The sequence below is a fragment of the Prorops nasuta genome, unplaced genomic scaffold, assembly GCF_024137725.1.
Source record: "Prorops nasuta isolate Cenicafe-Biocafe unplaced genomic scaffold, Cenicafe_Pnas_1.2 PNAS00017, whole genome shotgun sequence".
Taxonomy (NCBI): domain Eukaryota; kingdom Metazoa; phylum Arthropoda; class Insecta; order Hymenoptera; family Bethylidae; genus Prorops; species Prorops nasuta.
In genome coordinates, this window is record NW_027116814.1 from 2,640,148 (window position 1) to 2,656,141 (window position 15,994).

Here is a 15,994-nt window from a genome sequence, read left to right on the forward strand (position 1 = left end):
ATGTTAGTATACTGAAAAATAAAGTATAATAAAGAAATAAGGAGTAAGTGACAGCTGAGGTACTTATGGTATAAGTGAATAAATAAAATCAAAACCATTTTCCTAAATTGGGTATTAATTTTTATAAAATGCTGAAATGTAGCCATTAATTAATTAGATTTGGTAATAAATACAAAAAATTCGTTCTGATTATAACAAATGAGTTGAGGTAAATAAAGTCAATGTTTTTATATTAATCTATTAAAAAATGCATTTTTTTTATTTATTATTGAGTCCAATAAGTTAATCGTTATTAATAAAAACAATTCCTTGTAATGACAAAAAAATAAAAAAATGTTAAACTTCACCAAGACTCGTAGCCGAGCCCACCGCATACCAAACGAAAACTTTACCGCCTGCGCTACAGCGCTCGCTTGCTACACCAAGAGCAAAACAGCCTTTTAAAGACTGACTACAATTCTTTCATGAACTCGTCATAAACGATCAAGAATTAGCTGTCATAATAAATACATTTATCTACACAGCATTATTGCACTCAATTTATTATGTTTTTAATTTGAAGCATACATTTTGCATGAAGATATGATAATTTAAGGATAACCATTCAGTACTCTAAATACATTAAGCTATACATATGCTCAACTATCATAAATTATTCCATTACACGCGTAACAAATATTATAATATTACTTAATTAATTTATATGACAATGGAGCATATGAATAGCTTAATGTATTTAGAGTACTGAATGGTTATCCTTAAACTATCGTATCTGCATGCAAAATGTATGCTTCAAATTAAAAACATAATAAATTTAGTGCAATAATGCTGTGTAGATAAATGTATTTATTGTTACAGCTAATTCTTTATCATTTATGACGAGTTAATGAAAGAATTGTAGTCAGTCTTTAAAAGCCTGTTTTTCTCTTGGTACAGCAAGTGAGCGCTGTAGCGCAGGCGGTAAGGTTGCCGTTTCTCATGCGGTGAGCTCGGGTTCGAGTCTTGGTGAGGTTTAAAATTTTTTCAATTTTTTTTTAATAACCATTAACTTATAAGACTCAATAATAAATAAAAGATGCATTTGTTAACAGATTAAAATAAATACATTGAGTTTATTATAACTAAACTCATTATTTGTTATAATAAGAACGCATTTTTTGTATTTATTACCAAATCTAATTATAATTAATAGCTGCATATGAGCATTTTATAAAAATTAAAAACTAATTTAGGAAAAGTATTTTTATTTGCTTTGAGTTTTTGGGTAAACGCAGCTTCACTTCACACGGATGACACGTAGAAATGTCATGGTTAGCGGTAGTCGCTCTTCTTCAAAAGCCAAAGTTGCCTGAAGTCCAAATCACACCTATGCTGACTTGGCACAGCTGTTTGTATCGCTTCCCTTCAACTTTTCTATATTGCTGCGGGCTAGCGCTTATCTTCATTTTTGTTGCTAAAAGCTTGATTCTGGCATCACTGCCATGTGGAACTATTAGTTTGCTAATAAAAGCAAAGGCTTAATTTTAATAGATTGCAACATGTAGTAATTAATATAGACACAATTGTAAAAAGAAAAAAAATTTATTTTACATTTATTAATTTTAAATAAAATCCCACAAAGTACTGTAAAATATCTTACATGTTATATTATATATCTAATCTGTCGGCTTCTTTATTTATTATTGTATTTACCCAATCTGTTGACATTTTTATTTTAACATTCATCTCAATTAACACAGTTTGATCCACAAGGATGACACTGTAACCACATTATGGTGAATCTATTCCTTTTATTTTAATGTTCAATCCACGTAGCTCCGTCCTCAGCAGTGATACAGTAAACATACATTACTACAATCTAATCTGAAACAAAATCCCACAAAGTACTATAAAACATCTTACATGTTATGTTATATATCTAATCTGTCAGTTTCTTTATTTATTATTATATTTACCCAATTTGTTGACTCGTTTATTTTAATATTCATCTCAATTAACACAGATTGATCCTCAGCGATGACACAGTAACCACATTATGTTTAGTTTATTCCTTAATTTTAATTTTGAAAATCCGCACTGCTCCATCCTAAGCACAGTGACATGGTAAACACATTACTGTAATTTAATCTGAAATAAAATCCCACAAAGTACAACAAAATATATTGTCGGAGACAGCGCAGAATGTCGGCCCAGAACCTGTGGATTAAGACTGGCAGGTTTGTCCAATAATAAGACTGTCAATTGCTAGTTAGCAAAGAGAAAAATTTATTCAATAAATAAATAAATTACAATATTTACAAAGTTAAGTAACCGTACGAACTATACTTAAACTTATCGGAATCCTAGGGAATTTGTTCCTATCAAAATTCTAGGGAATTTCTTCCCAAGAAGTTTCCTCAGAACCCAAGACAAGAAAAATCCCTAGGATGGAGCGCGGACTATTCAAACTCCCGGACTGGACAATTTCCCTGGGATATTCCCCAGTAAAATCCCCAGCCACGGGAGAAAGCAGAGGTGGAGAAGTGGTTTTTAGGAAGGGGAAGTACCCTTACCCCTCAGCCTCCTTCTCCACCAGCTAATGGCTCCGAGCCACCCCAGCCCCTAGGATGAGTTTACCCCGTCCCACTACCCGACTCTTGCGAGAGCCCTGGATTTGAGGGTAGGAACACTGGGTCTGAGTGAGCCCTCGGAGGCAATGTGGCAAGGGAAGGAGAGGGTGGATTTCTCCCGGGCAGTCCCCGGAGAAATCTCCCTTAAGGGTGAGAAGACTGCCGCAGAGGGGAAGTCCCCTCTAGGAAGGCGGTGGGTGGTGGGTGATACATACCAAGTAGTCGATCCAAAGAGTTCGCCGGTGAGGGCGCTCGTGCTTGGCCTGTGGAGGCGCTGGTGCCGTGGAGGCGTCAAAATGTTGCCAGAAGGCGGTTGATTGCCCGATTAAGGCAACAAAAGTAGAGGCGAGCGGTGCTTGGCTGCTGCTGTTGCTGCTGCGAAGCGGGATTTGGCTGCGAGGCAGTACTGGTAACTCGTGGGAAATCCCTCTCCCCACCACGTCGACCAAGCTGGTACGCACACATGCATCCGTCATGCGTGAGAGATCTTTGCACCCCTAGCGGAGAAAACCGAACTATTAGGTGTCCATTTGCACTCCTAGCGGAGAAAAGCGAACTACTGGCTACCCACACTACCATTTGGCATATCTGTGTTTCGGCTATCTTCGCTGGACGTCGATTCACTTCGGGTGTAAGCGAGAGCGGTATAGTTTCATCGCTCCTCTCTTTCTAATTCTTACATCTCGGCTACTCGGAATCTCTCTCAACTTTCGTTTAAAATCCTTTTCGCTCATCTGTTCCGCTAGAGTAGGATAGCGCGAGTTTTGCTCTCTCTCTTTCTCTCTCTCTCTCTTATCTCTCCCAATGCGTTGCGTATCTGTCAGCTGATTAAAATTCTCTCAATATAAACATAAGGTTTTAATATAACATTGTACTACATTTATTATTATGATAGTATGCAAGACATATGTTCCTCTCGAAAGGAGAAGGAGTATTTGTCGAGAAATCAATATTGTAATTTACTTGCAGTAAAAAGCAAGTGAATAACTTTCACAAATTTTTATGAAAATTAATGTATTCTTTGCAATAACCTAATTATCGTTTTAGCAATATGTATTATAGTATTTCTCATAAATTATGTATAATTTAAGATTTCATGAGACTTCGAGCAAAATAAACAACCTGCTGTCATTTACAACACATATATATTATTTCAATTTGTAATTATTTTCTCGTTTTAATACTAAAGAGCTATATATTGTTGGAATGATCGATTATTACAACAAAATTTCAAGCACTCTGAAACATGTAAAACACTTTGTAATTCCAAATTACCATCTACATGCTTAATTTAAATAAATATGTTTTTCAGCATTATCCATGTTTCATGTATCAATAATCCTTGTGTCCTCCTGTCAATATATCCTTCATTTGCGTTCACCTATTTGAAAATAATTTAATCTTATATTACTTACATTGGCATTAGATGATTTATTTGTTTTACCTATTGATTTTAAGGGTAAACGACTTTAAGACAACGATAAAGATAGATTATTATTAATTTCTACGGAAATTGCATGGCACACATCTACTCAAATCTACTGCAATCTTAATACATTTGAATAAACTACATTAAGCTATTCTGAATGGGCCATTCCACGTCAAAACAGACAGATTTCGGAGTACAACACCGATTTTTTTCTTAAAAATATGTGTTAATATATAAGAAAATACAAGACTTTTGGCGCTAGTTTGAGTCAAAAATCTTTTTTCGTTTCGGAGATACGAGCTGTCAAAGTTTGCAGTTTTACCGTTTTTGGTAAAAACACGTAATCTTTGAAAATTTATATCTCCTAAACGAATAAAGATAGAAGACTCTGGCTGGAACGAGTGTACTCAGAAAGAATCATACTTTATTAGAAAAATATAAAAAAAGACAGTTTGTTTTAATTGGTTAAAACTATTAACAATTAAAATAAACATTTGAATTAACAAATGTGTTGTCATGCTCTGACAATTATAAAAAATATCAGGAATGTTCCTTGGAATGTCCTCTACAAAGAAAAAAATTAAAACGCGTATACTCTCTTGGTGTTCATAGTAAAAAAAAATATTTTATCACGACGCGCACGGCCAGAAGCGTCGTTCGAGCGGCGTAAACCGGTGAAGCGCATGCGTAACTGAGCGCGACTAGTCTCTACATGTCGGAATCCATCAATCTATGAATAATGCGAGTTAATAACATGTTTTAATTGTTTGTTTATGTTTTTATAACTATTATAAATTAACAATATATTTATTATTATTCTGCTTTATAAGCAGTCGTTATTTATTTACAAAATAATTAGCAATAAGACATTTGAACATGACATTGAATATACAAATTATATAATAATTTATATTTACATATTTTATTAAATTATGGCAGAAGAAAATATTATTAATATGAAATTTCTGTACTGAAAATATTTAACAAACTTTAACAATTGTATAATTATCTGATTGAGGAAAAGCTTTAGTTTGTAATTGTGTCTTTGAATCTATCGTTAAAAATGCACGATAATTTCTAGTTCCTTTAACTATTTTTACTTTTCAAAAAAATCTCGTTTAAATTATTTTAATGCTTATTAAAACACTTCGTACGAGATTTTTTTGAAAAGTGAAAATAGTTAAAGGAACTTGAAATTATCGTGCATTTTTAACGATAGATTCAAAGACACAATTACAAACTAAAGCTTTTCCTCAATCAGATAATTATACAATTGTTAAAGTTTGTTAAATATTTTCAGTACAGAAATTTCATATTAATAATATTTTCTTCTGCCATAATTTAATAAAATATGTAAATATAAATTATTATATAATTTGTATATTCAATGTCATGTTCAAATGTCTTATTGCTAATTATTTTGTAAATAAATAACGACTGCTTATAAAGCAGAATAATAATAAATATATTGTTAATTTATAATCGTTATAAAAACATAAACAAACAATTAAAACATGTTATTAACTCGCATTATTCATAGATTCAGAATAGCTTAATGTAGTTTATTCAAATGTAATAAGATTGCAGTAGATTTGAGTAGATGTGTGCCATGCAATTTCCGTAGAAATTAATAATAATCTATCTTTATCGTTGTCTTAAAGTCGTTTACCCTTAAAATCAATAGGTAAAACAAATAAATCATCTAATGCCAATGTAAGTAATATAAGATTAAATTATTTTCAAATAGGTGAACGCAAATGAAGGATATATTGACAGGAGGACACAAGGATTATTGATACATGAAACATGGATAATGCTGAAAAACATATTTATTTAAATTAAGCATATAGATGGTAATTTGGAATTACAAGATTTTTTACATGTTTCAGTGTTCGAAATTTTGTTGTAATAATCGATCATTCCAACAATGTATAGCTGTTTAATATTAAAAAGAGAAAATAATTACAAATTGAAATAATATAAATGTGTTGTAAATGACAGCAGGTTGTTTATTTTGCTCGAAGTCTCATGAAATCTTAAATTATACATAATTTATGAGAAATACTATAATACATATTGCTAAAACGATAAGTAGGTTATTGCAAAGCATACATTAATTTTCATAAAAATTTATGAAAGATATTCACCTGCTTTTTACTGCAAGTAAATTACAATATTGATTTCTCGACAAATACTCCTTCTCCTTTCGAGAGGAACATATGTCTTGCATACTGTCGATAATAATAAATGTAGTATAATGTTATTAAAACCGTATGTTTATATTGACAAAATTTTAATCCGCTGACAGATACGCAACGCATTGGGATTTGGGAGAAATAGGAGAGAGAGAGAAAGAGAGCGAGACTAATACTCCCTATCATTGTCTAGCGGAATAGATGAGTGAAATGGATTTTAAACGAGTGTCGAGAGAGACATTTGCATTTGGCTCACTTCGGGAGCGAAAAGGAGCGCGACGTTGATTCTCGGACCTCTCAGTCTATATAAAATGTTGCGTTTACCCAACTATTCGAAGCAAATGGAAATCCTTTTCCTAAATAACTTCTTAATTGTTATAAAATGTTTATATGTAGCCATTAAATTATTAGATTTGGTAATAAATACAAAAATGCGTTCTTCTAATAACAAATAATGAGTTGAGGTAAAATAAACTCAATGTTTTTGTATTAATCTGGTAACAAATGCATATTTATATTTATCACTGAGTCTAATTAGTTAATGGTTATTAAAAAAAAATTCGTTGTAAAGAAAAAAAATGAAAAAATATTACCCTCTGCCAAGAGTCGAACCCGAGCCCGCCGCATGACAAATGGCAACCTTACCGTCTGCGCTACAGAGCTCATTTGTTGGACCAAAAGCAAAACAGCCTTTTAAAGAGTGACTACAATTCTTTCTTTAACTCGCCATAAACAATCAAGAATTAGCTGCAATAATTAATACATTTATTTACACACTATCATTGCACTAAATTTATTATGTTTTTAATTTGAAGCATACATTTTGCATGAAAATACGATAGCTTAAGGGTAGATATGCAGTACTTTAAATAGAAACCTCTATTCGTATGCTCCACTGTCATATATTATTCGATTATACGAAACATATTTTATTATATTACTTAATTAATTTATAATAATGGGGCATATGAATATTTTTCTATTTAAAGCACTGCTTGGATACCTTTAAACTATCGTATCTTCATGCAAAATGTATGTTTCAAATTAAAAACATAATAAATTTAGTGCAATGATAGTGTGTAAATAAATGTATTAATTATTGCAGCTAATTCTTGATTGTTTATGGCGAGTTAAAGAAAGAATTGTAGTCACTCTTTAAAAGGCTGTTTTGCTTTTGGTCCAACAAATGAGCTCTGTAGCGCAGACGGTAAGGTTGCCGTTTGTCACGCGGCGGGCTCGGGTTCGACTCTTGGCAGAGGGTAATATTTTTTCATTTTTTTTCTTTACAACGCGTTTTTTTTTTTAATAACCATTAACTAATTAGACTCACTAATAAATATAAAAATGCATTTGTTACCAGATTAATACAAAAACATTGAGTTTATTTTACCTCAACTCATTATTTGTTATTAGAAGAACGCATTTTTGTATTTATTACCAAATCTAATAATTTAATGGCTACATATAAACATTTTATAACAATTAAGAAGTTATTTAGGAAAAGGATTTCCATTTGCTTCGAATTATTGGGTAAACGCAGCATTTTATATAGACTGAGAGGTCCGAGAATCAACGTCGCGCTCCTTTTCGCTCCCGAATCCTACCGAAACTTGTCGAAAGAAGCCGATAGCCTTACGGTCAGTCGAAAGAGAATCCGAGTAGCCAAGAAGTATGAAATAAGAATTAGAAAGAGAGGAGCGATGAAACTATACCGTTCTCGCTTGCACCCGAAGTGAATCGACGTCCAGCGAAGGTAGCCGAAACACAGATATGCCAAATGGCAGTGTGGGTAGCCAGTAGTTCGCTTTTCTCCGCTAGGGGTGCAAAGATCTCTCTCAGGCATGACGGATGCATGTGTGCGTGTCAGCTTGATCGACGTGGTGGGGAGAGGGATTTCCCACGAGTTACCAGCACTGCTTCGAGGGTCTTTACCAAGGACCCATCTAAGTAATTACGCGGCACTAAACTTGCCAGCGAGAGAGCTGCTGAAGGCGCTGGCCATCTAGCGGCCAAGCGCGCAAGTAGTGCCGCTGCCGCGACGTGCCAGGGTCAGTAGACGCGCAAGCGCGCCGCGGCGAAAGAGTGAAAGAGACAGAGTGAACAGCCTAGACGGTGGCTGTCTATCTGTCGACTCTGCGTGCAAAAGAGATAGAGAATAAAACAGAAGTCAATTTATTCTTCTGCTTTCCCTGATCTCGAACAAACTCCCTCCGTTGACGCAGTGGCGTCAAGGAAAGGAAAATAAGCGTAATTCCATTTAACAGTTTATTTACAGAAGTAGAAAAAATATAATACAGATAGGGACGAGACAACTATTTACAAAGTTTTATGTGGAGCTTCGCCGAATGAAGCTCCAACGACGGAGACCACCGCAGGGTGATCTTGCCTTGTGGGGCCCAGGCCTTCCAGCGGCGGTTCTTAAGGGCCGACTGAAGGGGCACTGCGATCTCTTGCCCGAATGCACGGACCGTTATTTGTTGCGCATTGCGCTCGAGCTCCCTTGCCCTGGAATCGTCCAGGATTTTCCCATCCCAGTTCACCGAGGCAATGCACTTCTGGGAGGCTATGACGGGCCTCCACTGCCGGGAATTAGCCCGTGGTTTTGGTAGTGGCGGTGGTGGTTCTTGGGCCGTCTCATCCTTCTTTTCCTCCTGGGGGGCTTGGCAGAGGCTAAGCAACCCCCGTAAATCCATCTCCTCTAGGGGAGCATGGAGCTCGAGGACATCGTCCTCTTCGTCCTCGTAGCCGACCCCAAGTAAGTGGGCCCACGGATTGTCCGCCATGATTACGGGTGCTGCAACAAAGAGCAGATGATGAGTGCAAAGACTCAGTAAGTAACTTTGGAGTGGTTTAAGACATGGCGGAAATCAGAAGTGTTCCAAAAGATTATAACAGGAAACAGGGCGACCTGAAGAGTCCCAGGACGCCTAAGAAAGGAGGTGGTAACCTGAAGAGCCCCAGGAAACCAGGTTTGAAGACTGGTGGGTGCAGTAGATTGAGATGGATTGTGCTAAGGCGACGGATTAGATTGTTTCTCAAAATGCAAAAGCGTATGATGTGCCTTGGAACATTTTTTACACCGAGAATTACTTCGGCAAGGCGATATCGAATGTCCAGGTCTCAAGCAATTGATACAAAGTGAGTTGTTCTGAGCTGCTTTATACCTGGCTTGAGGGTTCAAAGCAATAAAACTATTGCATTGATAGAAAGGATGATCCGCGTCACAATAAAAGCATTTTGTTTTGTCAACAGTTGCGTTGTGTGACTTCAACGACTTAGGACAAGAAGTTTTATCAGTGTTTTGTTTACCACCTTTGTATTTGATACTAATAGATTCGAGCATATTAATCTGCTCGGTGATAAAATCTAAAAACTGAGTGAAAGTAGGGTAATTCAATAAACGTCTTATTTCCTTCTCCCACTCCACACTAATAACTTGATCTAGCTTGTTTGTGAGTATGTGGACCAGTATGGCACTCCAACCATCAACTGGATATCCTAATTTCCTCAACGAGTCAAGCGCAACAATAGTTGTATCGCGCAGTGTTTCCATGGACATGAGATTGTCGGAATAAACTTTCGGAATGAGCGTTAGTTTGCCAAGAAGGTTGGACGTAATAATTCGTTCATTTGTGTACCTAACTATCAACGCATTCCATGCTGTTAAGTAACTATCGTTAGTGGCGGCTAAGGATCGAATTACTGAGCTAGCTTCTCCTTAAAGACATGTCTTTAAATAATGAAATTTTTGGACACCTGGTAATGTCGAATTATCGTGAATCATTGATTTGAAGGAGTCATAGAATGTTGACCACTCAGAATAATCACCACTAAACTTGGGTAAATCTAACTTAGAAAGTTTCAATGAGGGAGCATGGGTCTGCCTAGCAGTGGTAGGAGCGACTTGCCCACCGCTTAAAAGCTCGATTTGTTCTAAAATGTATTCTTCTGCAGTCAAATACGCCGTTATGGTTCGCTCATAAGTATTCTGCGTCGTATAGTTAAGCTGTTGCAAATCTTTCTCCGACAAATAATTGGTAATCATTACATGATTCGAATGTATTTTCGTGAGAGTTTCCATCGCACTAGCCAGACGACCATTTAAATAAGAAACGGTAAAATTACCTACACCACGCTTTTTGGTATTGACTAGTAGCCGATCTAATTCTGTACGATAAAGGTCAACGTGACCCGCGCACATGAGTATTTCCTTCTGCGTTACCATTTTGCCACCAGAGACACCCTCCCAGCTACTTCGAAGAATCACCAATCAAAAATCAACTCAATCGAATATGTACCGGTTATATCCGGCTCGAAGGACCAGAAATTTGTTGGAAAGTTGATCGGATGATATCTTCTAATAATTATAGGATAAGAGAACTCTAGGAGACAAAATAACGCTGATAATAACTGGTAGAAAAGCTGTTTATTTTACTCTGATCAATACAGAATATGAATATGTACATGTGATAAAGATCGCTCACTGAGTATAGAGCAAGAACCACCCACAATGACACCTAAAAGCTAGGCAATCCCAACCTTGGCCAAAACCCCAGGTCCCAGGATAGGATAATTCGCACCTGAGATTCCCAGGCAACGAAGTTAGAGCAGGAAAGAATGGCGTTCTCCTGGAGACCAAGATGACGACAATGGAGGAGGAGTGCGAGCTAGGAGTTCTAGTGGTGTCGCAGAGAAGGAAGGAATGGCTAAGCTGCTAATTTTCCAAAGAATTTTCAGAGTCTAGAGTCTAGACCGATTTAAACGAGCCGCGCTTATCACGAAACTCTTGGGCATTTATATGTACAATGACCGGCAGAAATGGCGTCCCTTGATGCGTTTAGGAACCGCGTTTTAGGATCCATCACTGTATACTCTATTCTGCTAGGCGGAGATAAAGGAATGGAATGCAATAACTATAGTAGTTCGTCTATCTCGCTCTAAATGCGTGAGTGCGAGAGAGAGAGAGAGAGAGAGAGAGAGAGCTTTATACGGCACAGCAGGGCAAGTCAGGCGTCCCAAGGCTTATTTCTATCTGTGCCATTGCCTATGGCTATCTCTCTCGTCCGGTAAGAATCATTCGTCCGTCCTTGTTTAGGTCAGTTCTACGCCAATGGATACTCTCTAAAGAAGATTTTCTCAGGCGACACCATTGAAAACTGCGATTACAGCGGGGATTTTAAAATAATGTGCACCTGTCACTGTTAAACGTCAGTATGAAAAATTATTGTCGCTTACAGCGTTTGGTGCAATTAACATTATAAGTCTGGATTATTATGTGATATTCTGTAATGCACATATACATATGTTAATTTACTTTTAATTTTTTAAACCAATAAGTTATTGTCATTATAGAAGAAACTCATTTTTAAATATAAGAATATAATGGTTTCCACTTATGTAACTTTTCTTGTAAATATAACATAATTTAATTTAATAAAATTCACTCATTTATTAATCAGACTAAGAAGAGTTATTTCTTTTAAATTTTGACATGTATAGAATAATATCCTAAACTCACACTTAACTAATTATTATTATGGAAATATTTTTATAATCGTTACACATTGATAATAATATATCAGAATATCCTTCAATTTAAAATATCATTTACATTGAAGAAATCTTGATCAATGGTCATCAAGAGTTCGTGGCTCAGTGGCTAGGTCGCTTGCCTCGAAGATTAGTTCAAGCGCTTTTGTCGGTGATTCGAGTCCCGCGAGAGATATTTTTTTTTTCGTTTTAAAAGCATTACTACCTTTCCTTTTTGTTAATTCTTTGGAAGCATTGCTACTGATTCCAAATATATTTTTGCAAACCTTAAAATATACAATTTTATACTTATGCTTTTTTTGTAATCTAATCCATATGAGCAGGAGACTCCCACATTTGGTCGATTTGGCTAACCAAGAAATTGTTTGACACAAATTCGTTTATTTAACCTAAACTATACGATATATTTGTCTATTGTTTCTGTATACGCGAAAATAGTCTTCAATCGAAATTGAAGTGTAGCTGAATGGGCTAAATGTCGGACAGCTGTACGTGAGAGTGAGATCAATTCCAGGTTCGAGTCCTACCGCGGACAAAATTTTTCATGCACTAAAATTTATTAATAAATGTAAGTGGATGATTATAATGGGTAATATATGAAAATAAATAAACAAATTATTGTTCTTTTGCATTTTAAAATAATAGTAGCGCAAAATAGGCTCGCGAAGTATTGAGTTTTAATAAATACCCGATGATACTGTCTGCAAGATATCGCGAAGGTTTCGCAAAACTGATTGCGGCCCTCAAAATTTTGATGCGGGTAGTACGGTCTGAATCCATTGCAAAAACTACTTTAAGTTTTTCTAATAATTGATTACTATTCTTGCTGCTTTTTATTTATCGAGCATTTCATGTTTCATTGTACATGCTTCCTATATAAAATATGAACATTAACATATTTACTGTATATCCATATAGCACTGAAAATTATGTACAAAATGTGTCTATTTGAGCGTTAGGGTTTAATCTAACAAGGTCTCTGTAGGCAAATTGTATACTTTCTGCCAGCTTGATTCCATAGGCAGGTCTTGTGATTCGTTGCTTAAGCCGGCTTTGTTAGCTGGGATGTAGAAGTCTCGAAATTTCTAAATTTGTGATAAAATCGATATGGCGGCAAATATGGCCAAACTTTTTCTTTATTTTCATAATCGTGAACTACAAATAAAAATTCTACTAGTTTTTGTGAATTTTGGAAATCAAGATTTTATTTTAAATATGTAGATGTATATAATGAATGCATAAAAAAAATTATACCTGTAACAACCTAGATAATAATATACTTACTTTGATATTAAACAAAATTAAATAATACGGATAAAAAAGATAATTTTAATTAATTTTTAAATAAAATAATTTACAAGATGTCCTGTTTTTAACAACAATTTCAAATATTTGTTTAAATTACGTATTATAAGAAATTATTGAAATAATAACTGTTGAATTTTAAAGGAAAACCAAGTTTCTACCATTAGCCTGATCTGGAAAGGTCATTTGAGGACTATGTGTTAAGAGGTAGTATTGAGCTCTTTAAATGTTAACTCTTATATTTCAATGCATATTCTTATATCTTATCTCGAAAGCTTTTAAAATGACCATATAAATTTATTATTTTATATAAACATTAACGAGATATTTAAATTTAATATTAGAAGTACGTAAGTAAATACGCGCGATAATGTGTATAGTGGTCGCGCGAGCAGCACTTCGACATAGCACACACAAATATATATGCAATTTCTGATCAAAATATATAGCGAATGTCTGACGAATGATAAATTTACATTTGTCAAGCTATTGAGATAAATTGTAAGAATTATAAGGATATGTAATAAAATATAGGGATCTCATCACTTTTAAAACTCTAGATGTCGTTCATATACACTTTAAAGGACTTTTCAAGGTTAGACCGATGCTAGAATCTTATATTCCCTTTTCAATTAAGCACAGATTTTTTAAACATATTATTTTTATGAAACATAATTTCTAGAAAATGTTTCAAATTATCACTTATAGCAGGATACCCTATAGAATTAAATCAATTAGAAGACAAAAAATGGAAAAACTGCTGATTATTATCTCAGTTATAATTCTATGTACAAAAATGTATTCACGGAGCTTACATATTTCTTGAATGCTTTTGAATATATTTTATTATTTAATGTTTAAAATCATTTAAAAATGATTGAATAAAAATTTTACCTCATGAAGAATAATTATTGTAAAACTTGTATATGTCTGATTATCTTCTTAAGATTTTCTATACAGTTTTTTATTTAATTCATGTTTACTGACCTTGCAGAACATCGAATACCATAAGTCATGAAAATTGGTAGAATTTAATATTTATATAGTTAATGTTTTTGAAAAAATCGGAAAAACTTTGTTATATTTGCTTTTAAATGATTCCGTCACACTTAAAAAAAAATCGGGACGTTTATGCTATTTTTAACTATTATCTCTAGTTACTCGATTTGTGCCTTTTTTGGATTTACTTAGATTAGTATTCTACACGAAAACTTCGTTTTGAAAAAAAAATAAAAGAACAAGATTTCAAAATTGATCAAATTGTTATTTATATCTTTGTAAAGAATTTTTTGTCATAATACTAATTAATACCATTGAAAAATGCATTTTTCTAACTAAGAGTCGGTAGTTTAAAAAATTGTATCACATTTCTACTCGATAAGCGTAAGCATCAAACCTATAGGTTTCGAATACTCTGATTTGACAATTAATGCGTTAATGCTGGTTAGTCTAGACAGCCTTTGAAAACGTTCGAAATACCTAGCAAAAGTTTGGCTCTAAGAATTGTATAAAATGTTTGTCATTTCTAAAAAATTACTACAATAATCTTCAAAAAATTTAAGAATTTGTATAGTAACAAATAATGAATAAATTATAATATTAACTTAGTTACTGTTTAATAGTATTCAAAAATCTTCTGATTCATAAAAAAATTTTATTCACACCTTTCATTGTTCAAGAATGAATAAAATTACAATTTTTATCGTAGACTCTTTTTACGAAGAATATGTAAATTTGTATATATTACATTCATGTTCTTTTATGAACAATGTTATCAAAAATTACAAAAAAATAGCAGATTCATTTACTAGAAAAAAATAGTCAATTGAATTTTCAACAATTTATAATTGTCTCTCAATGTCCTAGCATGTCTTCAAGTACCATGACCTATATATATAAAAATTTGTAATCAAAGTTTCGTATTGTACATTCAATTTAATTTCAATCTTATCAAATTATAAAAGATAAAAGGAAAAGAATCATTGTTCACGAATTAATCAAATTACAATTTTTATCATAGACTATTTTTACGAAGAATGTGTAAATATCGTATACATTACATTCACATTTTTTTATGAACAGTGTCATAAAAAATTACAAAAAAAATAGCAGTTTATTTCATAGAAAAAGATAGCCAGTTGAGTTTTCAATCATTTGTGATCGTTTTTGAATGTGTTAGCATGTCCTAAAGTGCCATGACCTATATAGAAAAACCCGTAATCAAAGTTTCGTATTGTACATTCGATTTAATTTCAATCTCCTCAAATTATGAAGGAATAAAGGAGAAGAAACGACGAAAAAGCTAGCTACGCGGAGAACGCGGAAGAGAAGCCGTGTTCGGAGGAGTGGTTAACGTAGAGAAATATCAAGTTATATGGCTTAGTGTGAGGTGGGGAGAATCAATGTGAGAATCTTGAAGAAGGAGGACGACTCTGAAGGAGAACGAAAGAGGTGGAGGTATTTGGTATAAAAAGGTCGCCCCATCGGGCTTTGACTGTTTTACACTCTCGCTGAGCATTTTGGTGGATCTAGGTGAATTGATACGCACGTTCTTGAACAGTTAGCGTTGATTAAATTTCCCTCCAACTCAGTTTTCTCTTCTGCTGTGTTATTTACCACCGTATATAAAGGTGTGTGACCTAGACTTATAAAGCAAGAATTTTGTTTTATCAGGTGAGCGTTCAAAGTTTGTGTTGATAATTAAGTTTAATATTAAATAATAATCAACTATTCATTATTTAATTACATCATCCTTGATTCAAATAATTTAACAGTTTTATTAGTTTAAAATCCAAATTGGATAATTAGTATATTTTTGGTAGAAGAATAATTATCTCTCCATGTAGCGTTTTCAAAATTAAATGAAGCTTAATAAAATAAATTTAAAAAATTAAATAATAAAGATT

General features: G+C 33.9%; 3 protein-coding genes across 4 annotated transcripts in view; 1 reads left to right on the forward strand and 2 right to left on the reverse strand.

Moving 5' to 3' along the window:
* Positions 1-15,994, reverse strand: part of fand (Pre-mRNA-splicing factor SYF1 fand) — a 34,814-nt gene that overhangs the window by 3,690 nt on the left and 15,130 nt on the right. The window lies entirely within an intron of this gene.
* On the reverse strand, positions 9,952-10,458 carry LOC136779515 (uncharacterized). The gene has a single exon (XM_066737137.1). It carries the CDS (start codon positions 10,456-10,458, stop codon positions 9,952-9,954), a length of 507 nt encoding a protein of 168 aa, XP_066593234.1.
* Positions 15,316-15,994, forward strand: part of LOC136779586 (nucleolin-like) — a 35,814-nt gene continuing 35,135 nt past the window's right edge. Inside the window, exon 1 of one of the 2 annotated variants that reach the window (XM_066737238.1) lies at positions 15,316-15,761. The gene's annotated coding sequence lies outside the window, so the exon portion shown is untranslated. The remainder of the gene's footprint in view (positions 15,762-15,994) is intronic. The other variant, XM_066737239.1, reaches the window with a different exon arrangement.